Source organism: Archocentrus centrarchus, chromosome 24, assembly GCF_007364275.1.
Source record: "Archocentrus centrarchus isolate MPI-CPG fArcCen1 chromosome 24, fArcCen1, whole genome shotgun sequence".
Lineage (NCBI taxonomy): Eukaryota > Metazoa > Chordata > Actinopteri > Cichliformes > Cichlidae > Archocentrus > Archocentrus centrarchus.
In genome coordinates this window covers 27,952,260-27,979,282 of record NC_044369.1, presented here as the reverse complement: position 1 = coordinate 27,979,282, position 27,023 = coordinate 27,952,260, and the positions used below count along the sequence as shown (strand labels likewise).

General features: G+C 41.5%; 1 protein-coding gene across 3 annotated transcripts in view; it reads left to right on the top strand.

Annotated features, from left to right (window-relative positions):
- enah (ENAH actin regulator) overlaps window positions 1-27,023 on the top strand; it is a 148,409-nt gene that overhangs the window by 55,806 nt on the left and 65,580 nt on the right. For all 3 annotated transcript variants that reach the window (XM_030721300.1, XM_030721298.1, XM_030721297.1), the window contains exons 2-3: window positions 15,938-16,103; window positions 20,589-20,766. In XM_030721300.1, coding sequence (XP_030577160.1) covers window positions 15,938-16,103; window positions 20,589-20,766 — 344 coding nt within the window. The remainder of the gene's footprint in view (window positions 1-15,937; window positions 16,104-20,588; window positions 20,767-27,023) is intronic.

Here is a 27,023-nt window from a genome sequence, read left to right as displayed (position 1 = left end):
TGAAGCTAATGAATACTAGTGTTGAATAAGCAAAAGCTATAAAAGAAAATAATTATATATAGTCATAAAATCCTTTTTCACTCAACTAAAAGCCAAAGTTCAGTTCAGTTTTTGTTTCTCAATTTGTGTATCCGAGAGTGTTTTTCCTGTTGGAGTCAACCCTGTTTGAGTTGACTGAAGGATTTTCTGTTCCCATGCCCGTGTGCCTTCCTCCCTGAGGGCTTGATTGGATCCAACCAGCTACATTGCTAACATGTTCACTAAGCAGCTGTAACGTGATGTTAAACACGAAGACTGTTTATTTATTGATGTTGGTTTGTTAAAATGTCAGAGTGTTTTACTTTGGCTCAATAGCCCAGATGTGTTCACTTGGAGAGAGGAAGGGATGAAACTAAGAACTTTTGTTTAGTTTTTTTTAGAGGTGGCTTGCAGAGTTACTTTCCAGCATTGCAAGTCACTGAGACTTGCTGTTAGGATTTATGGAAAAGTATCACGTGAGGCATTAGGTGCCATTGATTTACAGTGAGATCAGATGATCTGCTGGGATTGAAGTTGACCCCATCAGAATTAGGTTTGTGTTTCTTTGTGACTTCAAAGAAGCCAGGCTTTCTTGTAATTATTATTTTTTAAAGTGGTCTTGAGGAATAGTTGTCTGGGGTTTCTGATGGTCTCTCAAAGTTTTTCTTTGGACATTGGCTGCTTTTTCCATCCAGTCCTTATACCTGATCAGGAATGCTGCATTTTGTTGTTGTTGTTGGTTGGTTTTGTGCATTAAGCTACTTAACATTGACCCATGGATCATTCAAGCATAGAAAAGGCACCTAAACAAGTGCTGTCTGTACATAAGACACCTTAGCAAAGGACCTATTTAAAATTGCATCTTAAGACACTTTGTTACTATCAGCCTGTCACACAAACACATAATTTCTTTTTTTTTTTTTTTTTGGACTCTATGAAAAACAGTTTGACAGGCATAAAGTAGCATTTTGGCAGCAATATGATGATTCCCAGAAAGCCATTTGCTGAAAACTTGCCATCTCTCGGCATTCTGTGCAGTGAGTCCTTAAAGTCTGAGGAAACTGGACAAGTGAGAACAAAAGATGATTATTTGAAAGTCATGTCATGAAGCAAAGACCTGACACAGGGCACATCTCTCACCCCTCTTTCTGAAATGGTCTCAGTGGAAGCGTGATTGTCAAGAAACCTCAAGGAAGGAAACGTGGAGAAAAAACTCAGGTATCTAAAATTACTCAAGAACTAGATTGAAAAACGTGGTAACGGGTCTAATTGAATGTTTTTGGCTCAAGTGTTAATCAGTAAGTACAGAGGCAGTACAGCAGTGGGTGGAACAGGGTGGAGGCGCTCTCATGGTTTGGGGCTTTTCAGCCAGTAGTGTTGGAGATCTTGTCAAAATTGATGGAATTATGAATGCAGAAAAGTATGTTTTGCACGTTTTATTCAGTCGCTGCACCATTTTTCCTAGAAAAATGAAAAGAAATGAAGGGTGGCTCAAGATGCACGGTTTGTGGGGTTTTGGTTTGCGTTTAAAGAGACTTCCCTGATGCGTACTTCTCAAGAAAACAAAAGTCAAAACAAAAAATGTGGATGTGTAATAAAACAGATATAGAACTATAAACTCAGCAAAACCCTCTTTAAATCTTAATGCATTGGTTTTGGCTATAAAATGATTACACTCCAACAAAATATTTCTGTACATGTCTATTATTTGGCTTTGGCATTTAAGTGTCTGATCTAGCATTATTCTAATAAACTGAATGCTAATGGCATACTTTTAAAACACCTTAACCAGCTTCAAACTTTGAACTTTAGAGACACATCTTACCAAAAGAATTGTGTATGATAACTATACTCACTATTTTATTACTCTTACAAACCTATTTTAAAAGCCATGGTGCATAACTGCCTTCTGTCTGGCCTCACCTAAATAAAGGGTGCTTTCTGAGATTTCTGAGCACTGTGGGAGTATTTAGCAAACAGAACTTTAGAGGTATTTTATGAACTCTGAGGACATTTAGCCTTAATCCAGCATTGTGTTCTGACTGCTGAAGCAGACCTGTACAGTTTTGCATCTGAAGGCTTCTGTTGTGTGTTTCAATGGCTTATGAGGAGGAGTGAAAGCTTAGTCCAGTGCAGACCTGCTCTGCCATCAATGTGTACTCTGTCCCTGTGTGAATAGGAATGTGATTGGACTCTTGTAAAACGAGCCAGACCCCCAGTTAATACACAGGCTGCAATCTGAGCCATGAAAACTACCTGTAAACACCTCTAGATATACGTGCGCGTGTGTCATAAACATGCCCAGTCATCCAGTGATAACATAGTGGCTTGAACAAACACAACAGAGAATTGAAAAGCTGGATTGTGTTGGGTTGAGTAGTCATCTGGTTTTGCAGTATGTTAAGTGCATGCTTGGAACGGCCTCCTGTTTTTGTTAACTTGAAAGATTTCCAGTTGGTTTTTGTCATTTCTGAGTGATCTCTGGTGGAACTTTAGTCTTTTTCCCTCCGTTCTTATACTTCACTCATGTATTCAGCTTTTTCCCCTCAAAGAGTTGCTCCTTTATCGTCGTGACTTCTTTTTGTTAAAATAACTTTGGACCTCTCCTGCTCTTCTTACTAATATGTCAGTCAAATGTGTCTGAGTTATTCTTTGATTTCTGTGTAAGCCATTTGGGGCAGTGTGGTGTTTCCTTTGAGCAAAGGCCAGAGTGGGCTTGTTGAGGGGGTGACACTGATGCTGGTTACTGTGGTGCTGAGAAGGACTGAGTCACTAATAAAAGATGAGTGTGTGCGGGGGGGGACAGATCAGTGGGAAGGGCGGGTGCCACCTGTGGATCATTCCCCTGAGGATCGGCCTCTCCAGTCAGCTAATGGTTTCTGTGAGGGACTTCCACAAAGCCTAATTGAATCCAAAGGATTCTGTGGATCTGGCCCTAAAACTCATTAAACAAGACTGCAACTTAGTCCACTCACTGGTTCAGGTAATTAGCAAACAGTAATGTTTTACATCATAATGACCTGCGTTAGGTGACTTGAAAATAATTAAGGGAGTGACAAAGCTGGTGCTATTGTAACGTAGCAGTTTTGTTAAATTCCTTGACTTTTAAATGGAATAAAGAAGCATTAATGTTTTGTTTTTACAGTCATTAATGGTAACTGTGCAATGACGATGTAACAAAATGCATGTCTGGTGTTGTAGATACTTTTTTTTTTTTTTTTTGTCTTTTTTGTAGACTGTTAACTTTCATGCAGCTTCTGTTAGCCTTTAGTCACATCTGGTCATCTCTCAGCTCCATAAGCTAAGTGTCAGCTAGCGTTCCTTATTAAGCATAAAGTCTCCTTAGTCCAGGGTGGAGCTGCAACCTTTGAATTGCAGAACACGTTCAGAAGCGGCCGTTATATCCTTTTGATATACTGTTTTAGTAAATGAACTTGTCCTTCTTGGCTGGGTGGGGCAACTGATGTCTTGCTACTTTAAACTGTGCTGGAGCTGCATTGCTGGCTGTGATTAAGGTGCTTGTTTTATTTAGCTGTACATCTTAAACTGCTTAATATCCACAGTATTCCTGACTTTACGCCATTACCCATAATTCATAGCGGAAGCCGGTAGTTTACTTCCGTTTGCGTTGTTGTTTACGGTTGCGGGCTTACACATTTAAACATTGTGACACTGCAGTTTCTTTTACCTGGCCTAAATGGTACCACATTGGAGGTGGATACATTGCAAGGATGTTTTAAAAAGCAGCGAGGTAACAGAGCCTCACCCATCACTTGTGTAAATGACATGAAACTATGGCCCAAAGTCAGCTACAGCGACATTATCAATTGCCTTGTTTTTTCCGAAGGTGTTGATGGCAAGGAATCACGTAATTATAAGAGCACCAGATTACCTTCAAAGCAATAAAATCAATAAAGTAATGCTGAACAAACAAGGCAACGTTGTTTTCCTTAAAGCAGCTGCAGAGCCGAGCAAGCGCATCGGCCAAGCTAAGCACTTAGCATGGGTCATGCTAAGGGAAAGTGGAGCGGTGGAGACAGTCAGCTGTTCCTGTATCGCTGATTAGGGAAATCATTCTATTCTATTCATTCTGTTCTGCTATTCTGTGGAAGGTATATCAATTATCTGGATATCAGAATGTTCAGATTACTGAAACAGAAAGACAGCAGCACAAGTTGAATCCGAGCTCATGTTCCAACAATAAAGCCGCCCATTATAGCACAAAGTAACTGAATTTTTGGGTAACCGGAAGTAAGAAACCGTACAGCGGAAGCAGCAGTCTGTCATGGCAGCCTGCGTACGGTCTTCCAGAAACCCGTGGATATTGGATGAAGTTTTTTTTTTGTTGTTTTTCTTTTTTTAAACCTTTGTTTTACCAGGTAAAATGTTTGAGAACCAGTTCTAATTTACAAACATGACCTGACAAACGCATCAACCTTGTGGAGTCTACTTTGTGTGGACCTATAACAATACACCTGAGACACTCAAAGCTCCTCTTATGCTGGAAAATGTCCTACAAGATACTGATTGCCCCTGATGCATCAGAGAGTGAGTGTGTGTGTGTGAATGTTAGAGCACTAGGGTATAGATAAGTGTTGTTCGAATATGTGTGTGTGTGTGACTGGGTGAATGAGGCACAGTCAAAGCACAGGAGAAAGTGTTTTGAGTGCTCAACTGAGTAGAAAGGCATTATACAAGGACCAGTCCATTTACCATTCTACCAAGAATCCTAAAACTGGAGTTTTAACAACTACAGTGGAACCCAGTTCCTGCAGTTTAGTCACACAGAAAAGAGTCCACTGCCTTTAATGGCTGCTAGAACCATGAAAATGTTTTGCTGGTCCAAAAACACATTAACATTAGTCATTGGTTTCTAATGCTCTGGCAGATGTGTGTGTATTTAAAATGATGTGTGTGTGAGAGTTTTTTTTTTTTTTTTTTTGTCTACAAACCAAGTGTAATCACATAATGATGACACCACCACCACACACACCCACACACCCCACCATCACCACCAGCGATACCATCCTGAGGTTTTTTCAGTGTCATTGTTCATTAAGGAGCTTTTTCTCTGGCTTATTATTGACAGTTTAGTGCAGTGAGCTGTCATTTTAGTCCCAGTTTTGCAGCATTGGGGTCATAAATCCCTTTAAGGATTTATAGCACCTATAAATGACAAAATTAACTCCTTATTGATTACTGCTCAAATTACTGGCCAGATGGTGACCTTTGCTTGTTTCATTTCTGAGTGTTGCTGTGGCTGTTCATATCTGACTGGAGGGCTAGTGCCATCTATCTGAGACACACACACACACACACACACACACACACACACACACACACACACACACACACACACACACACACACACACACACACACACACACACACAGTGGGCTGTGCTGGGTTATATATAGCCACTAGTAGTGATGGCTCCATTGTCACACCTCAGGTGTTTTTACAGCTATCATGCCACATGGTGGTCCTCTCCTGATCCATCTTTCTCTTCTACCATCTGGTAGAGTGGATGACTCACACTTAAGAGCTGTGGGTATTTTCTCATGGCTACACAATACAGTGTGTATATGTGTGTGCGCATATGTGTTTATCAGAAAAGTAGAAAGTAGTTAATCTCCTTGCAGACATACAACACATACATACAGTATGTGGCTGTGTGCTTGGGTTTCTTACTTGGTCTGTAGTTCCTATAAAAAGTTATGGTGGTCGAAACAGGGGGTCTACAGTAGGAGCGTGGGACTTGGTCACTGAATTTCACTGTGAGGATCACCCACTGTCTGCTGTCTTCACTGACTAGTTTGTAAGTTTTGTGAGTCTGTGGTCATCCTGACACTAAAAGTAGTAATCACACAGTTTCTGTGGTTGCTATCAGTTAAAGCAGAGATTATTAAAGGTAGTATTAGTAGTATTTAAAGCAGTATAGCATTTATAATTTAGATGAGAGCTTTGAGTGAGTGTGTGTGTGTGTGTGTGTGTGTGTGTGTGTGTGTGTGTGTGTGTGTGTGTGCGTGCGTGTGCGTGCGTGTGCGTGCGCGCGCACCCCTGCTTACTCCACAAATGCCCACTGATTCTGTGGGAAGTACAGGACTGCTGTCACAAATGGATTTTAAATCAATCACACAAAGATCTGCATGATCTCACTGATCCGAGTCCTGACTGTGATGTGACCAGAGGACTTCTGTTGCCAGTTGATGTGTTGACTTCTGTTTGAATATAATTTATGAAACATGCTGAATAGTTTAAAATCATGCGAAAATGTCACAATTGACACTCTTGAAGGTAGTTAACATTCTTCTGGCATGATTTTTTTGTGTCCAAGTTTCCTGTTGAAAAGGAAAGGTCAGCGTATTTCTGATGGCTCACCTTTATCCTCTGATAAAGGGGAGGAAGGCAGAGCGAACGTAAAGGCTGAAGGTGTGAGAACATCGGCAGCTGCTGCTCTTGTTTACAGCTTAATGTTGAACTTTGATGGGATTTCTGTCAGATTCTGTAGTTTTCGGAGGTCTTTGCTGAGGATATGGAGCAAATCCCTCACAGAGATTCTTTTGCATTTTGTCTAGATATTGAAATCCTGAAATCAAGCCTTATTAGTCACCCCTGAGAGTCTCCTGAGCCCACTTGAAAATCTCTTAATTTTCTCTGCTACCTAACACTAGTACAGGAACTGCAGGCAGTGGATGAACAGGAACTTTCTCTAGTCTGTGGGCCTCTGTCTTCCCTCCCCGTCTGCTCCCGATCACTTCCATATGAGCAAACCCCTACACCACACAATAAATGATGGCTGATTAATGAAATGGAAAGTGGAATGAGAGAGAGAGAGAGAAAAGAACGGTTTGAAGAAAGCAGCAGGAGGGTGATTTAGTGGGACAGAAAGTTAGAAGTTGAGCTGAAAACAGAGAGGGTGCGCTGAAAGTTGAAGTCATGGCTGCAGAATGAAAAGGAAGGATGCAGATGTGGCCGGGATGCTCCCTAGAGCTCCTCCATCCTGAGCTCCTTCCTTCTGTCTACAGCCAGCTGCCTTCCTCCCTTAACAAACCTTCATGTTGTTCCTAATCCCAGTATGCTTCTCTTTCTGTCTTTTATTCCTCCCCTCTTGTGCATTTTCACAGCGGGAACTCCTGCTGAATTCCACGCACGAGCTGGGAAAAGCTTTCCCCAACGTTCATTTTGGTTCAGTTGCAAGTTTAGTTTCAGCTTCACAGGATTTATCATCCTCCCCCAGCTTGGAAACGGCTGACTCTGGCTTTTCAGAGCAGAGTGTCAGTTTATTGTCAGCCAAATGGGGCAAACTGTAGACAGCAAGTCAGTTTAAAGAGCAAGAAGGAGGCAGAAAGATGAAATTCCTCTGTTGTGAGTCATGTTAATGAATCTATTCTGAGAAGTGTGTTTGTGTGTGCGCTTGTACGTGTCAGGGGCACCCTTTTATTAATTTGTTTTCTGATGCCTGATTGAGTCTGAGCAACTAAGTGTTTACAGTCTCAGTGATTGTACATCTGTTCAGGCCAAAAAACACCACTGAGAGTTTAATGAAATTAACCTCATTGGTGTAACTCGGAAAGTAATAAAGGAAAGTGCTTGGAAGCCAAAAAAAAACCAAAGCAAAAAATGATACCCCCTTCCCTATTAGTAGAAACAATGCACCTAATGTTAGGCTCGAGTGTCTTTAAAAAAAACACACTTTTATTCGCCAAGTGTCCGAGTCCAACAATGTTACATCTATCACAGATAGTTTCGCTAATGGCGGCTAACAGCAGCACTTACCAACAGAAAAGTTCAGGATATCCTCACTAACTTACCTCCGTATTGCTGTCACAGATGTGACAGATGGACTCGTATCGGACTGCTTTTCACAAAGTTTTGCAGCCTCTTTCAGAGTAAATGACTCACTACAGATGAACAGCAGCTAGTTTGTTCCTACAGCAGCCACCGTAGCTAGGATTGTACACTTGAATTTAGAGGGGTAAGAAAGCAGTTGACAAGTCTGCAATCTACTGACATCTAGTGGTGAGATTTTACACACGGTATCTTTAATCCAGGAAAAGGGGATAAAGTGAATGCCCAGTAAGCACAGCTGTATAAAAACAGTACTGTAGCAATACTGTTGTGTTTGCATTATATCACGCTGTTATTGGCATGTGCCCCTCATCCTGTGATGGATGCACACTGCCTTCGGCACGGTGTTATGGTGGGCATGTGCCGTTCGGTAGAGGCAAAATAATTTGCCCATTTTTGTTAATTATTTTTGAGTTTCCTGGTTAGTTTTTTCTAATTATGTTCTGGTGCTTTGAGCACCATGAGATGAGTGGCAACACAGATGTTGTGTGGGGGACATCTGTAAAGCTGGGCAGCTCGTACCAAAATAAACCTACAGGAGACTGGCAGCACTGCCATGAATAAGCACATTAAGGAATCTGGTCTAAAATGTAATCAGACAGTTTAGTGTGGAGGCTTATGGTCTGTATTGTGACGAGATCAGCACACTGATACCACAGTGATACTCCACATACGGTGGCTCAGAAGGATCTGTGTGGCTGGCATGATGACACGAATGAATTCATCATTCAGCTCCTGGCTTTGTCAGATTGGCAGACACATTGAATGAGATTTCAGTTAGCCATATTTGGTTTGTTTCTATATTTAGATAAGTCACTTGGCTGGTTACGTAACTTTGGCCTATCAGCCATGAAATAAGTCGCAATTTCCAGGCGCAGTGGTGATGGAGTGAGTCTGTAATTGGCAGGTAATCAGAAATTTTACTTACACCACAGTCTTCCGTGCCTTGCTTCAATAAGCTCAGGTCAGGGAAAGGCAAATCAGTGATTCCCATCATGTCTTATTTCTGTTTCATTTGGCCTCCCTTTTTTGTGCTCCCCTCTTCTCCTCTGCACTTCTTTGCTCCCTGTACACCCACAGCACCTCACCCACTCTGATTCTGGCAGGACGTGACATCACGGCGGTGAAGCCCCTGGAGCTGTTCTGTTCCTCTTTGAAGTCAGAACCGCTCCAAACTCGGAGCTTCATTAACATTAATGAAGGAGATGAAAATATTCTCATTTCATATCCCATTCTCCATTTCTATTTTCGGCAGATCTGCACATTTGTCCTTAGAGTGAGTGTGCGTGTGTGTGTGTGTGTGTGTTCGTTCATCCACTTTTCCTTTTAACAGGCAAATAATATCCACCCATTTAAAACTGTGGTTTGTCTATAATGGCATCCAGAAAAAACTGAAGACAGTATTTTTAGTCTGTAATCTTGTATTACATGAAATGTAAAGGAGCTTTAAAGGAGTTTGTAAAGTAAGCAGATCTGAGATCTGTAAGCATGAAAGGCAAATATGCAAAAAAAAAAAAAACCCTAAGAAATCAAGAGGGGTACATACTTTTTCATGGCACTGTATCATATATATCAGAATATTCAAATTTTGTGGATATAAATTAGATGTTGTGAAATTTAAATATCATGCTTTGATAAAGTGCAAAACTCTACAAATGGGTTGTTTTAGCCAGTTTGTGGCTGCTAGGCAGCAAAGTCATATGTGATATAGATGGGAACCTTCAGGGGACTAATATGTACCTGTGTGCCAGGTTTGGCTGCTGAAATCAGGATGTTGTAGTAGGAGTTTGTGTGTTAGAGTAAGATGAGAGCAGAGACCAATATGAGACCGTAATCTCATCAGCAAAGCATTTAGAGGTCAAGTCTACTCTCCCACTTCTATATGACCAGTCTTTTTACAGCCACGGGTATTGGCCCCTGCAGGTCATTAAAAGGATGGAGCTTTAAGGCACCTCTGCATTAGTTTCACTGTTCACAACCAGAAGCTCCATCCATCTTATATACTGCCTTTGCTTCTCACCTAATGCAGCAACTAGCCAGCTAACATAAGCTTGCTTGCTCTCTAACGTTGTTGTTGAAGTATCCTGGAAATAGGAAAAAGTGTTTGTTTCTGTAGTCATCCTGATACAGAAACAGCGTCGCAGTGTTAGCTCAGAGACAGAGGCAGGGAAAGGGTAGCTGATGTGTTTAGTGGAAGGGTTAAGGAGACGAGGAGGGTCAACAGGACTAGATTACACCAGTCAAGTACTTAAGCAGAAGCCCGCATTTCACTGTGACTGTCTGAGACATATCACTAAAGTAGCTGTAAAGACATTCATCTCAGTTAGGAATGCTAATGATGCTGCTGTTAATGTAAATAAGAGGGAATTGTACGGTTTCTTTCCCTGATGACTGTCCGGATTCCTCTGGCCTTTTAGCTCGCAGCAGGTTCAAAGAGGATTCGTATGGCAGGCCGTTTTAACATAAAATCCGATTCACCACACTTACATTCCAGATATCTGAAATTGATTTATGACTAGACGTATTAGTAAATTAAGATATCTCTAATTATGTTTTGATTAGACAAAATACCTATTTGAGATATCTCTAACTACATTCTGACTAGTCGAAATGACGTCAGATTTACCATTCATTTGTATGGCGGCTTCAATTCAAGATATCTTCAATGAATTACTGACTATCTGAAACTCACATTTCAGATATCTACAATTAAATTACTGTATGACTAGTCATAAAGTTAATTCAAGATATCTTGTTTTTTATTCTGACTAGTCATAATTCTAATTAAAGATATCTTAAATGACACCATATTTCAAGATATCGTAAATGTATTTTTAGATAGGCGATAAATAGTTTTGAATAGTGCAAATTAAATCTAGATATCTTGAAAGCAAATAATGACTAGGCAAAACTAAATTAGAGATATCTAGAACTGTAATTTTGACTAGTCAAAATGCCTTTTAAGATATCTCAAAATGAATTAGAGATATCGTGAATTAGACGGCTTTTCTGTTTAAGATATCTTAAATTAACATTCTGACTAGTCAGAATGACGTTTGAGATCTTGAGTTACGGAGCATTTTGGCAGAATGTTTATAAGGCAGTTTGTTAAAACGGCCATAAAATCAGAGATTCTGTGCATATTTCTGAAGCAGTCTTTAAGTTCACGATTCTCGCGCTCTCCGCATATCCCATACTGAGGAGCTCTTTCTATATTGTTGCATTTTATTACAATTTTGTCCATAACAGCCAGCACCATTGCAGCCACCTGAAATTCTACACAGGCAATTGTTTGGACAGCTCAGTACAGCACAAGGGGGCCTTCACGCAATCGTTAAATTCAGATATCTAAAACTGCATTTTGACTAGTTATAATTACGTTTTGGATATCTTAAATTGTAATTACGGATGTGTGACCCGTCAAATGACGACTCCGGTGACGTAATTTGAGATATCTTGAAAGGAATTTTGACTCGTCAAAATGTAATTGAAGATATCTTGAATTATTATTCTTACTAGTCAGAATGTAATTGCGGATATCTTAAATTACCATTCTGGATAGTCAAAATGTAGTTTTGTCTAGTCAAAATGCAGTTTTAGATATCTGAAATGTAATTACGGATAGTCAGACAAATGGATTTTATGTTAAAACGGTCTGCCATAGGATTCAGACCTTCAACAGAATCACTTCTAATCACACACATGCAAGCTGTAGTACATTCATGGCATAAAAATGTAAAGTCAAGAAATTGCTTAAAAGCGTTCTTACCCATTGCGGTGAGTTTGACTTAAAGCGCTGCAGGCTGTGGTCTGCAGTGGTCTTGAGCCTATTCCACACTAAGAGAATATGTGACATCATATCTGACCAAACAAAGTGACCACAGTCACCAAAATATGCACCAGATCACTTTTTTTTTTTTTTTTTTTTTTTTCTGCTCAGATGTGATGGTTCGAGGTGCCTCCTTTTGAATGGCTGCATTCACTCAGCCTGTGTCTCAAATCCATTTGTACAATCCCAGGAGGCCCTGGGATACCAAGTCATACCAGCAGGAGGTACACTGTGGTCAGTAGCAGCGCTGGGGCAGGTTGAGGTGTTTAAACGATGCTCAGTTGGTTCTAAGGGGCCCAAAGTGTGTCTATAAAATAATCCCCACAACATTACAGCACCACCAGCAGCCTGAACCACTGAACACACATACCTAATGAAGTGGCTGGATTCTATATTGATATTGAAACAATGTTTGTCCACAGTGATGATCAAAATGGCAACAGCAAATAACCTGGCATTTCTTGAAACTGGTCTCAGTCCACAAAATGTTCACATCTGAGTGTCACTCACACAAGAAAAATGCTGTATTTGTAATGTCATTTCAGAGATGTAGCAGAGATACTATAAACCAGTACAAAAACAACACTTAACATTAAACTCTGTCAGTGAGGTAGTATTTTTTTTTTATTATTATTCATTTATTTATTTATTTGGACAACATTGTTAGGAAGGTTTAGTCTGCTGGCACTTTGAGAGCCCTGGAAATATACAAAGTCAAAAAAGAGATCAAAGCACAATAACCGTGACAACAAGTGTCTGCTTACAGTGGATACACTGCATTGTTATGAGGCTGTCCCAAATGCAGGTTTCTGGGCTTTGTAAGGTCTCTCTTCTGCCTCGCAGTGAACCACTGCACCGTTATCCTCTGAAGTCTGGCTGCTCGCTCATCCAGTAAACACTGAGTGCAGCATGAGCAAGGCATGACTGAACGCACTACAGATTTTTTTTTATTTATTTTTTTGTAGGACTTTTTTGAAAACAGAATCAGCCCAAAGGGGACAGTTGGCTAGCAGTCAAATCTAGCAACAAGTTAGCTAAATTAGCAGCAGTGTGTTGGACCGAAGCACACTGATCTCTGCTGTGAACAAGATTTAAGACAAAGAATCTGAGATTAGATTCCGTTTCTTTATTTATGGGTGAAAGGAAAAAATATCTGAATCCCAACTCTGGAAAAACTGATAACTCACCCAATGAACAAACACTGAATATCTTGGGGGTGATCCTGCCTATTTACAAAAAATCTTCTGTGCTAAATCGGTGGGGTGGGGGTGGAGGGGATCAGGACATGAGACCTAAAACTTGTATGCACATGGTTTAGCCTCCACTCCCACAGCTAATCACTGTAGCTGCTCCTCTGAGCCTCAGGAAAAACATTACTGGCTCTCACTTCGTTTGGCCGGTATAATAGAGATGTAAGGTTTCAATAATGTGCCTGTAGAATATTGAAGAATTCACAGTAATCATGAATTAATGGTCGTGCCTTCATTTCCAGCTCCAGTGTGTTTTAGCTCGGAGCTATAACCAGTTTGATGTCAGATGAGGGCTGAGGTGTGAAGTCTCATCTTCAGAGAGGTTTGGGATTAAATCATATTGTAAGTTCATCAGTGGCTGTGGGGTGTTAACCGCAGTCCCACCATAATGAAGCACATTCAAGCAGAGGCGTGAAAGTGTTTGTGAGAGCTGGAAATGTGAGGATCTGTGCATATGGAATCATGTTGTTCGTGTGTGTGTGTGTTTGTGTCCTTGAGTTTGTACTGTGGAGTGAACACGTGCACAATACACACAGGCTGTAAATGTTTTGGAGCTGTCTCAGGAAGTTTCTTTTTTAAAATTCCACAGAAAATTCTTTCAAACCTGGAGTGAGATGCATGTTAAGTAGCGCTGGCATATTCAGGAGACTGTTTTCACTCGTGTGTGTGTGTGTGTGTGTGTGTGTGTGTGTGTGTGTGTGTGTGTGTGTGTGTCTTAGCCTCATTCATGTTTGACATTCGGGGAAGTGTTTTTCTTCTCAGTATAAAGCCTCTATTTTCATGCATTTCTAACACTGACTCTTTTATATTTAACCAAAAAAAAAAAGTGTGCGTCTCCGAGGAAGTGGATACAGCCTCCTCTCATCACTTCCTCCCTGACTCTTTTCACTCCCTTTTCACCCTTCCCCAAGCAATTTGTGCCTGTCATTTTTACACTTCCTGTCTCTCAAACACACCCTCTGTTTCTCGTCTTCTCTTGTGTGTCTTTAACTGCTTGTATTCAGAGTGTAAATTCTAACATAGGTTAGCCCACCAAATTTGGCTCTAGGTCAGGAAATGATGATGATCATGATGCCATTATGAGTATCAGACTGGGCTTGGAGGCTACAAATGGATAACAAGCCAGAGAGATGGTGTTTGAAAGACATGGATATTTATCAGGCAGGGATGGCATAGAGGCTGCCAGCTTCTGCTGCTCTTCAGTTTGACCTTTTTGAATAAACATAAAACAAAAAAATCTTTGGCGTTTCCCAGCTGCACAACAGACACACAATGTCTAGATCGTCTGTTATTAATTGCCAAGACATGTCGCCACGCTAAGGAAGACTGTGTGTAACTATTAAGTGACACAGATTAATTTTTTTTATGTGCTCAAAGGTGGAAATTGTTTTTTAAATGATAATTAAATCTTGTCACCCTGTGATTTTCAAAGTTGCCAGCTAATGTTAGCAAGCTCAGTTGGCAAGTTGCATCTAAAATCTGTACAATTGCAATGCACATGCACGCAAACTTGCTAATTGGTGCTAATGGATTAATAAAATATGGACATTTCACTCACTACAGCAGTTGTTCATTTTTTTTGGACTACACAGAACAAAAGCTAAGATTTGGGACTTGTTACATTCAGCTGCACACCAAGCCATGTTATCTACACTGTTCTATTAAAATGCGCCAAAAGGCACTGATACCACAAACACAGCTAGGAGGTCCAGTCAGCTGAGTGCAGTTAGCAGAGGTGAGGCCTGGAAGACAGCTGTAAGCCACATCTGTCTGTCGGCCACACCCCTCACTTTAACCCTCAAGTAAAACCAGATAGATGAGATGTAAAAAAACAAATCACAATCTGTACAGTTATGGACGGGAAAGCATCCAGAGACCAAAACTGTTTGGTTTTTTTTGTTTTAGTTTTTTTGTATCAGGCTCTAAAAAATGTAACTTTCAAAGCTGTATTGTGGGCATTTTAACATAGGAGCCTATGGAGTGATTTGTTGTTGGAGCCAGCCTCAAGTGGCCACTCCAGGAACTGCAGTTCCAAAGCTGCAAAGCTAACAGGAAGACTAAGGCGACTGAGTACCAGAGAGTTGCTGAGCTTTAAATCAGCTGTGTGGCAGCAGATGTAGCCATCGCAGCAGAAAATACTGGAGGCAGTGTTTTCAATGCGCAGTCTTCCCTCGCTGTCAGTCTTTACGTTGTTTCTCTACCTGTTCATGTCCCATCTGGGTCCTCACTCTTCATGTTTCACTTCTTTCCTCTTGTGCTGTTTTAAGGGTATGTGCAGCTGGATGATTAGTAATGTGTCACTGAGGAGCTCGGAGGCATCTGAAGGGCTGTGGGTTTTTAGTCAGCGCGCACTGCAGTTCAAGTTTATGCGAATCGGTTCAAATTGATCAGTTACAGTAATGAAGGCATTTGCTTGCTGCCTTCAAGAGGCAATATGTTTATGATTAAACTGACATTAGACTGCTATGTTTGATTACAGAGGAAATATGGACCATGTTAAACACTGATTAATATAAGTGATTACTGAGAAGAGACACGCAGTCACATAAACTATTACCACAAACTTAGTTCAGTCAGGACCATCTCCAGTTTTTCATAATTGGCAGTGTGGTTCTCTTCTGAGACCTCCCCACCCAGCATGGGGTGGAGAGCAGGAGCAAAACCCCCAGCACAGAGCAGCAACAATGACACTGATTAAGTCCAACACAGCATCAGAGGAGGAGGAGCTGGGATGGAGGTGGGTTACCAAGCAGCTTGCAGAGGCAGGCCGTACTGAGCAGAGGAAAGATGCCGTTGTCTCTTAAATGATAACAGCAGCTCATGTGGAGCACGCTCAGCTTTCATTTGGCTTGTTTGTATACCTGTGGGATCATCTTTGTACTTGCAGTCACAAAGACGAGGTCGTCTCAAAGGCTTACAGGGAAATGGGGAAAGTCAAAGACTAGATTTCTACAACAGTCGAATGAACTTCTGTCTCTTCTTCCTGCAGTGAACAGAGTATCTGCCAGGCGCGAGCCGCTGTCATGGTATATGACGATGCCAACAAGAAGTGGGTCCCAGCCGGTGGCTCCACGGGCTTCAGCAGAGTCCACATTTACCACCACACAGGCAACAACGCCTTCCGTGTAGTGGGACGCAAGATCCAGGATCATCAGGTCAGTGGATGAGACTGTCATGATGTTACATTTTTGCTTCATGATAGTGTTACTGTCACAATATCTGTAGAACATTTGAACAGAAAAATATGTGTGACCAGAACGGTGCCAAAGCATGCGAGAACAATTACACAGTTATTTATGTGACCACATTTGCATTACTGACACAGTTTAATTATTACCACGCAATATAGTATATAATATTGTAATATCAAGAGAGACGATTCCAACAATCACGAGCAAGCACTTGGCGACAGTGAGACAAAAAACAGGAAGAAACGTTTGGCAGAACCAGGATCAGGGAGGGGAAAGAGTAGAGCACTATTGCACTATAGATAAGCTGCCACCTTGTTTCAATAGATTTACACGTCCAATTAGAAAGTGTGGCATCAGTGACCATAACTGGCAGTGTTCTTCATTTACTTGCACTTATAAATGCTGCTGCCTGTTAGCATCAATAAAACATTGTTCAGGGTTTTTTTTTTTTCTATATTGTCAAAAGTATTATCACAAATTTTGCTTGGAATATCATGATATAATTTAGAGGTTATATCAGCCACCCCTTTTTGAGTACCCAATTGGTTATAACATTTTAAAATCCACCGGTTCATTGGTGACCCATCTAGGGTTAGGAATAGGGAAGTGGGTCACATTCAGTTAAAATCCAGCTTGGAACCCCCAAAATTATGAAGCTTTTAACAGCAAAACTTAAATGCCAAAATGAATGAGTGTGTTTGAAAGGTGACGTCTTCTGTTTTCTGAAAATCTACCTGCTCGGCCCAAAGCCTGACTCTAACCTTATCCCTGCCCTTACCTCTAGTGGAGTTTCTAATCCATGTCTGGTCCCAGTAACTAAACACAAAGTTGAAGAACAAGTGCCTTTATAAAATGTTCTGGTAATTCTTTTGAAGTAGTTGTTTTTATCTGTTGGAAATGACTTCATTTTTAAGAACAAATATCTAAGTGCACAATTGATTCCTAATTCTATGTGTGAAAGATTTTGCCTGTGATAACAAAAGATACACTGGAAGGGAAAAACATCAGCTGGTGCAAACCAAATGAAATCCCTCTGCTTAATGCAGGACTGCACACTTGTGCTGACCTTCCACTGAACCTGTATTCTGAGTCCTCGGCCGTGTTCTTCTCTCCAGCTCCTCTTATTTCTGTGTTTGTCAGCACATCCTGCTGCCTAAATGTGCAAGCATTGTATATTGAGGCAAGCTGCACATGTATGAACACACAACACACAGTGATTCAATCGTACACAGCAGAATCCTGGAAAATGAGGACATTTGAGCAGAAAGAAGCTCAGATTAGCTGAAATGGCTCATAGCTTGAGAGCAAAGATAATCCTCAGTTTAGATAAAAGCATCCTAATCAGAGCTGATGCACCATGGGCACAGTTGTATGCAAAAGTTTGGGCACCCTTGAGCAAATTCTTGGATTGTAAAAAAGGCAAATGGCCCTGCAGGAAACCCAATGCGAGAGAAGCTGCAAGATGTGAGAGCTGAAAATGTTCAGACTGCTGTTTAATGCCCAAACTTTCGCAAACAGCTGTATGAATGTGCTCTGCATGTATATTCATCCATTGGCAGATCAATACAGCATGAAGCCGTTGAGAGAAAAGGTGTAGGGGTTTGTGTGTGTGTACAGCTTGTCAGTGATTCTGCCCCCCCATGGGGCTGCACACACTGTCTCAGCAACCCTCTTATTGTGAGTTTTCCTGCAGGTGGGGAGGAGAGTAAAGTGTGATACCACCATCTTCCCTTCTCATCTCCTGCCTTACTGTAGATTCTTAAAATTGCTCTATAAATAATGGTCAAATATTGTAGCCAGTGGCATGAGCAGCATGAATAACTAACAGTAGGGCTAAGGAGGTGGAATTACCTGTACTGTAATCATAAATTGAGCAAAAATCATAACTGCAACATCCCAGTTTTGAGTCTTTGTCCATGCTGTGCTGCTCTAAATCCAGTCTGGGCCTGTGTGTTACCTCGATGACTTTGGTGTAGCAGTTGAACCACTTATTCTTCCTGTAGTTTCTGCATCGGCGAGTCTGTTAGGGTCTGCTTGGTTTCAGGTGATGTAAAGTTGCTCATCAAATGGTGAATCCAACTATAATTCAGCAACTACACACACACCCTTCAGGGAGACTCCAAGTGGACTTGAAAGAAGAATAACAGGAAAAACTGCTCATGTGTGGCCGTCCGTATAGAGTGGTCCTCCAGTTTGCAGTGGCTCTCTAGGGCAGAAGAAAACTACCATCAACAGCTGCAGTCCCAAGAAAGATGAGACATCAACAGACCTGACCAGCCTCCCTGCAGGGAACAAATGAGATGGGAAGAACTGGAGCTGCCTCGTTAGCAGAGATTGAAATTTTAATCAATCATGTCTCGAACAGATGAAAAAATAAATCTCAAAATATACCTGGGCAGCCCCCCCCAAGTAAAGTATATGTGTGGGAAATGCTGCTCTGTCCATCCAGAACAGTGAATATCATTCAGAAATAGTATTTTTGCCATCCAGCAGTCTCTCAAAGTTATTGAGACTTGGATTTCTGGATGTTTCTTATTATTAGCCTTCTAGGACAAGGAACAATTATGCCCTCATAACTTTGACTTTAATTGCTAGTTGCCAATAAAAAAAAAAGTAATAATGGTAACTGTTAAGGGAGTCTTAATGGAATTCATCAGTAAGGGCATTTGGTCTTTTTCACTGAGTAATGACAGTCACCACTTTCATTCCCAGCCCATCACAAGACCAAATATATCAGTGACTCTTTGACGTTGGGGATCTTTGTTCTGGGACAGCACAAAATCTGTGTTGTTCAAACTGACACTATATGAACACCTTTTATAGCAGCTTCCCAATCCTCCAATCTCACATCTGGTTCCCATCTGGAATTTTAACATACGAAGCAAATTGGAGCATTTAGACAATGGAGTTTTGTGACTATCTTGAAACACTTGTCTCATATTCACAGTACAGAACTAATGAAAATTATTTGCGGGCGTGTGGGTAACATGAATAACGAGGTCTAGGAAAACATGGACGAGTCAGATGCTGGACTGGCTGTGTTTGTGTTGGCGCCTCACACTCCAGGCTGATTCTCACTGTGTGGCACTGCCTATCATATGATTTCCTTTATTTGTTTCACTGCCATCCACAATAAGCATCTCCGGTTACAGACTTCAGTCTTTCTGCACATTTATTTGCTGCTTGTTGTATTATCCGGTCAATCAACAATAGGAAGCGGTTATGGGAATTCTTCTTAGCTACCAGAGAGACATTTAGAGGGAAAAAAATAAACACTAGATCATTTCTGTGGTAAAATAAACTTCTTCCCTTGTGTTCCATAAATGAGCAGATTGTCTGCAGGTATTTTATTGGCCAAAGCAGTATTGTGTCTTCTGGAGGAAGTATTACCTTGAAGCCTTGTATCAGTACAGTTTAATCCTTCATTTACATCAGGAAGCGGCAGAAACCAAACCTCGTATGATAAGCTTTGAACCGCTGGGTCCCTGTTGGGGAATGTTTTGAATTTATTCTCTTATTAGTTTGGACATGAGATGGCACAGCGATTATGAGATTAATCCGCATTACACGTCTTTTCAGGGTATATGGGCTATATCAGATGAACTGTAACAAAATACTGTGTGTGTGTGTGAGAGGGTGTGTTGTACATCAACTGCATCATGGTGCCAAAACATTTCCTGATAATGCTGATTATGCTGCTTCAATTATGCACGCTTTGTTGGGAAAAAAAAAAAGAGGTTTCACTTTAACAGCAGAGAAAGCAGATATGATTAATTTGTCTTTGTTTGCAAAGTTCGTGATCTTCTAAAAATATTTCTCACTTTGCATGTGAAGGAGTGGAGAGAAGAAAATGTTGTCAGTCTCTTGTAGGGTCTGGGGATGGCAGTTTGGGACCTCATTTGTTTTGTTTAACTCAGAAGAGCACCTCGAGGCGTCTCTGGCTGTGCGCCCCGGGCAGTAAAAATCCCTGATGTGAGCACTGAAGGCACCTTAAATTAGACCAGAGTGAGGGGATCATAAAGTCTGTTTATGAGCAAGTAATGACCTTAAATAACGTAACAGGCGACAGTGTCGCACTGTTGACACATTGTGTTTAATTGGAGAGATTTTTTTTTGGTAATATATGTGGGGTGAGATTGAAGAGGTGTTTGTGTTAATATCATGACCTGGAGAGAGAATGACCGATTGAGACCAAAATACATATTTTTTTGTTTGTTTCTTTTTATCTGTTTGATGTCTAAGCTGTTTGAGCCGAGCCTTCAAACATGTCACTTTTTCATTTTGTTTTTAACTTGAAATGCTGTTTCCTGTCAGTTTAATCTCACGACCCTTTAAAAACATAAGAGCAGACAGCGCTCTGACCCCTGAGGTAAAGCATGGGCTCTTCCAGACTTGAAATCATAAACGTCTCTTTTCTCTGTTCCCTCTCTGACTCGCGGGCGTCTGCAGGTGGTGATAAACTGTGCCATTCCCAAGGGGCTGAAGTACAACCAGGCCACACAGACCTTCCACCAGTGGCGTGATGCCCGGCAGGTCTACGGCCTCAACTTTGGCAGCAAGGAGGACGCCAACGTATTTGCCAGTGCCATGATGCACGCACTGGAGGTGCTCAACTCGCAGGACACAGGTGAGACCTCCTGAGTGTTCGTGCTTCTCAGCTGCGCTTCACCATCAATATCTCAGCGTCAGAATTTAGAAACCAAACTTTGCTGCTTTCATTCTTTAGTACTTACACATGTACTACATGTACACATGTCTACACCAAGGTACACCAAGGGAGTGTACATGCTGTCATGAAGTAATTTGCGTGTCATTGTATTGTAAATTTCTGCATACACTAAAGAAGATATATTCTTTTGCTCTCTGTAATTTTTCTTTGTTTATCAACTGTCGAAGGACTACAGAGGAAAATTAGTCTAAATGGCTAACGCTGCACATTTACATGATTATATTAAATAATGTGCGCTTCCCTTTCTTGAATAAATAAAAACAAAGAATAGTAACAGATGTAACAGCATCGCGTAACCCTCTTTTCTCCATCTCCTCTTCGGCACTTATGTCAGATATTCTTCCTTGTTTTCTTACCCTTAAATGAACTTGTGCTTTCATTGCTTAATTTAAAACAAACAAACAAAAAAAACCTTAAAATATTAGCTGTTTGTTTTTGGGGAGCTCGTAGCTGCCTGCTTTCTTAGCTGCTTGCATACCTTTTGCTCTTTGGCAGTTTGCCAGCACGAGCCTTTCGCCTCCTCCTGTTTTTGTGTGACGGCGTCTGTGCTAGGGTGGGACTCCTGTCAGCTGGAGCAGGTTATTAAAGGTCCTTTAGATGTGATTTGCAGTCCTGCTAGTTTGATGTTAAGCCTGTTAGCCTTAGCCTGAATTGTATGCTACTGCTGCAAAATGCTTTATTCAGGCATTTCAGTATAACTGGGGGGATGCTCATCACTAATGAAGTCAAACAGAGAGCGCTGTGATGTTCAGTACAGCTTCAGTGATATTCGCCTGTATTCGAGCCACAGCTCTGCTTCAGAGGGAGTCCACTGCTCTCTGCTTAAAGCTTGCAGGCTTTCACTTGTGATGTGTAAATAATTCTGTGGGGCTGCATATTTACTTGTTATCATGTATTTCTTAAAACAAAACAAAAAACAACTGTAAATATGCTGAATATCAGTCCTGATAATCAGACTGTTCAATAATCAGATGCTCTCTATATTGTATATAAAAGATGGAAGTAATGACTACATTTTAAGGCCTCGGTTTAGCATCTGGGCTGCCAGCCTGTCCTGAAACCTCAGATGAGGCTCCATCTTGATGTTTTGAGTGTGCATGTGAAGAAGTGGAGGGGAGGGGGGGTCTGACTGTGGAACTACACATTCATTGACAAGTCATTGGCTAATGACATGTCAATCAGAACTTATTATCCAATGAGCAAACCCTGGATAATTTCTGAAACTTAGAAACCAAAATTTACAAAATGGACTTAATGTTTTTATTCAGTTTAACCTGAAACTAGTGACTGAACCCATCAGGAACGTATTTACTGAGGCCAGAGCTTAGCAGAGGGCTCAGGCTATCGGACTGGAAGTTTGCTTCTTGGTGGCCATTAAAAACAATGCAGTTTATACACTCGTGTTACACTGTCTGTGCTGCCACAATGGTTTTTTTGAAGGGGGATTTTTTGGAGCCAGAAGTGACCATATATGGATGAGAAGGTGGATTGTTAAGTCTGTGTCAGCTAACATTAGCAAGCAGCCTCCAACTCCCCTCGCTGGGGTCCAGAACTCGCAGTCACCCTTAAAATTTCTGCAACATAACAAATATACTTTAACATCCCACCTATTTACACTGCCAGCATTTTCTGTTCACATTAGTTCAGCTTCAGAGGTTATAAGCATCTCCTGATGTTTGCATTCATATGTTGAAAGTCCATTCAAACCCAAGCCTCAGATGGGTTTCATTTCTTTTACTGCACAGCTCTGAGGAATTTCCACATATCCAATAATGTAGCATTCAGCTGAAGCTCCTGCTGCACTTTGGACCCGTTACTGGAAGTAGCACCACTAACTTTATACTTAACTGTGCAGCCAAGAGGAGCCTGTGGATATGAAACACAGACAGGAAGGTGTAGCACATGAGATTAATACTTGTGTGGGGGAAAAAAAAAAAATAATAAGAACATATGTCGGCAATAAAAATGTTTTTGAGTGAACAAAACAATTTTTTCCAGAAGCAGTGATCAGCGTGAAATGTCTTAATTTGTTGCACGAAGCAAACATTTGGAACATGACTTTCATTTAGAGCTCAAAGCGCAGCCAGGAGGTAACACTAAATTTTTTTTTTTTTTTTTCATTTTAAGCATCCCTGGGCTTGATTACCAGTCACCTCTCACAATAAATTCATTTATCAAACATATTATTGACTCCAGATCTGATCAGAACGCAGACAGTAGCAGAGTCTCATTCACATCCGCTCATAGATTCATCTAATTTTGCAGCAGATATTTGCAGACTCCAACTTCCATGACCTTGGCTTTCTGAACACACGCTTGTTAGTTTGCTCCATCCCCTTCCTGCGTGCCTGCATTCGCCTCCCTGTGGGAAAGGCTGGGAGATGTTTCTGAAGTAGAGACTCGTCTTCAGCTGCCTTATTTTTGAAAGAGAAGTCTCTGTGGAAACCTTTCCTTCCCTCCTTCCTGTCTTCCTCTGTTTTAATACAATAAAGATGGTTTTAATTGCAGCCTGCTTGCATTTGTGCAATCCCAGCATCCAGATGCTCTCCACGTGACCCCCTCTCTCCTCTACCATTCCCTCCTCTCTCCCTAAGCCATACCTCTCATCACACTCTAATCCCATCCACTAATTAACCTGATAGAGACGCGCCTCATCAAGCTAATGGGGCTAAGACATGTGTGGTGTGTTTGCGTGTGAGAGGCAAAACAGACTTTGCAGAGAGTGAGGGAGACAGAGTGGAGTGACATGAGGAGACATTTACACAGAGCTGAAGGGAATTTGTGCAGGATTTTGTCATCCCAAATATGACCAGAGAAAATCAAAATGCAACTCTGTGGACAGTCGTTTAGGACTGTGGGAGTCGAGCTACAATAGGTGCTGGCACCAAAGCTTTTTAGGATGATAAAGTAGTGCATGTTGAGTCACCCATATTTTTATTTATTTTTTTCTTTTCTGTTAATTGCTAAATTAAAAATAACAGGAACTAGTTCAGTGTCCTTTTGATGAGCATATAACCATGTTTTTGTATGTGCAGTTTACAGATGTCCCCTTGAACATGTCACATTAAGGCAGTCACAAAGCCATCGTGTATATTCACAGTGTGGTTGTGCTGAACAGGCTTACTGTGGGTCGCTGCTTTCTTGAGAACTGCTCATTCAAACTACACGAGTGAACGAGAAATAAAGGAAAACTCAAAACAAGCAACTATAATGTGTACGTGTCGAGCTCTCTTGGGGACGACAGTGTTGAGGTTTAGAGTGATAGAGCTGAGGTAGGAGAGCCGTTCCACTTCCTGTTAATTACACTGTATAGAAATTGGCTGCTCCTCAGCTACGGGAGCAGCTGGGGGTGAGCTAGCTCTCAATGAATGACTAAAATAATTATTTACAATTATTTCTCGAATTCTTTGCTCCTGCTCACTACATGCCAAAAATTAAAAATTTTGGATCCTCTAAAATGGCTTATGGTGCTGTTATGTCCCTGCTGCTCGACCAAAAACATGATAAAAATTAGGCTGATTTATTTGTGGGCCAATATTGGCTATTTGCCGATATATCTGTAATGGCATTTCTAAATCGGTGATGAAATGATAATTTACAAAGTAAAGGAGAGACTGAAGAAACGCACTTAAACCCATGCTGTGAGTGTTGATATTACCCTGCAATTTTCCTGTTGGCAAATAGCTGATCTGAGCAGAGTCGGGCCAAGTGTAAACAAACAAATAACTAAAAATGTTTGGGAAATCTATTTGTTTTGTCCAAAAGCAAGAAAAAAAAAATCAATGGAAGTGTGGAACATGGTCCATTTGGACTCAATGCCCTCAGCCTCCCTCGGAATGCTGTCGACGTTTTGCCGGAGGTGGGAGTTGAAGATCTTGCTGACAGGCGTTCCCAGCACACCCTCACAACATGTTTAGGTACACCAGGTCTGTCCAGTATCCTCCCCCACCACCTGATCCAACTCACCACCAGGTGGTGATCAGTTGTCCAGAACCGCAGATCTGATGATACGATTACAAAATTGATTATCGACCTGGGACCTAGGGTGTCCTGGTGCCTTGTGCATTTATGGACATCCTTATGTTCGAACATGGTGTTTATTATGGACAAACTGTGGTTTGCACAGAAGTCTAATAACAAAACGCCACTCGGGTTCAGATTGGGCAGGCCGTTCCTCCCAGTTACACCCCTCCAAGTCTCACTGTCATTGCCCACATGAGCGTTGAGGTCTCCCAGCAGGACGATGGAGTCACCGGATGGAGCGCCCTCGAGCAGCCCGCTCAGCCACTCCAAAAAGGTTGGGTGCTCTGAACTGTCATTCGGCGCAAACAACAGAATCGAATAGAATGCCTTTATTGTCATTATACAGGATGTACAATGAGATTGCAGTCAGGACACGTTCCCCAGCCCGAAGGCACAGGGAAGCAACCGGATGGATTGATGGATGGATGGATGGATGGATGGATTGATTGAAATATTGGATTCTTAACTCCCCAGATATCAATATCTCTTTAAAATCCCATACTGATTGGGCTTTATTAGGAATTACCAGCAGAAAAACACATTTTTTGGTCCCACAGGAACTCTTTGATTCTTGGACTATGACCAGCCCCCCCACCCTAAAAAAAAGCCCTTTTTAAATTTTATGTTAGGCACTTGGTAGCCATGATTAAACTTAAAGGCAGGTGAATGCATTGATGGTCAAATGTGTTTGTGTGAGCATGTATACCCCTCCCCGTGCACATGGAGTGGAGCCACTGTAGAACCCAAATGACCTCAGACAGACACAGTTTTTGGATTATTGGTTAAAAAAAAAAGTCAAAATATGTAATGCTGCTGAAGGAATGAATATGCAGCTACTGTACTTTTAACATGATGGAGTCTGCATCTGGGTTTGTCATTACTTTTGTTACATATAATGTGTTTATATGTTCTGCCTCTGGAGCAGAAGTATAAAGTTATTCCTAATCCTTGTATCAAAGTCAGTAGATTGTTCCATCAGATTATTGGAAATGCCAGAAATATTCCAAACATTGTTTTCCGGTTTCCCCTCTGCTCCCTGTCATTCTCATTCCTCTCACACTCCTTTCCTGCCCCGCCACCCCTGGTGCAGTGAGCTCCATACAGAAGCCAGAGGGGTTTCCCCTTTCACCCCACTGTTTTGCTACTGTATTTCTGTCGTGACAGCTGCACTCTGTGGCGCCTGTCCCGGCCGCATTTGCCCGTGGACCTGACGGTCCCTTGCTACACATGCATTTCGCCCTCCATCACTCACTCAGAGGGTGGATGAACCCTGCCATATGATGCAGCATCAGCCACATCACTCATATTAGCGCACGCATGTGAGTCATACAGTGGAAGCTTTTAATGATTGTTTTTAATGCCTTCCCTTTGATGTGGTGTACAGTAATGATTTATGCCGTGACCACTATAATAAACATAAAGACAAGAGGAATATTCTGAATGGGAAGTTCTGTTTGACTTGTTTTGTGGCTCTCTCACCACCAGTGCTTAAATATAAAGCTGGGATTTACAGTTCAGTAGCACTTAGAACTGGCTGTCTAAGCTTTTACCTAAAGTGCTTCACAGTATAGTGGAAATCGGCGACCTGATCCGGGCAGAGTTTCTCCTCGAGAGGATCGGTTCAGTAATCAGTGGAGACGTGACTCGAATGGTACGGCCTCGGCCAGTGAGCACAGTTAATTGGAACAAGACAAACTGCAGGATGAGGATAGTCATGGAAGCCGCTCCTGAAGCTAGCTTTTCCAGTCAGACTCATTTGTGCAGCTGCTTTTACACTCAGTGTAGTCAGAGGTACGGTACAGTCAAAAGAAGTTGTTTTCATCTGCAGTGATTTATATTTGGCAGTGATACTGCGACAGATATGACTTTAGTCAGGTCGGGTGGGTTTAGCCGCTGCAGTAACTGTGGCCAGGCTAAATCAGGTTAAATAACCGAACACCCTGTTTAAGATCAGCAAGCTGAAGAGTCTCAGCGCAGCCACCAGGCGATCGGCCGTGATTGCAGTTTAGCTGAACTTTGTGGGCCGCCTGAATTAATCCTCTGCTTGATTTTTGGATCATGTAAACAAGACTAAGAAGTGTGCCATCTAATTATTTGGAAACTTTTAGTAGTTGTGACACACCTTAGTGTGG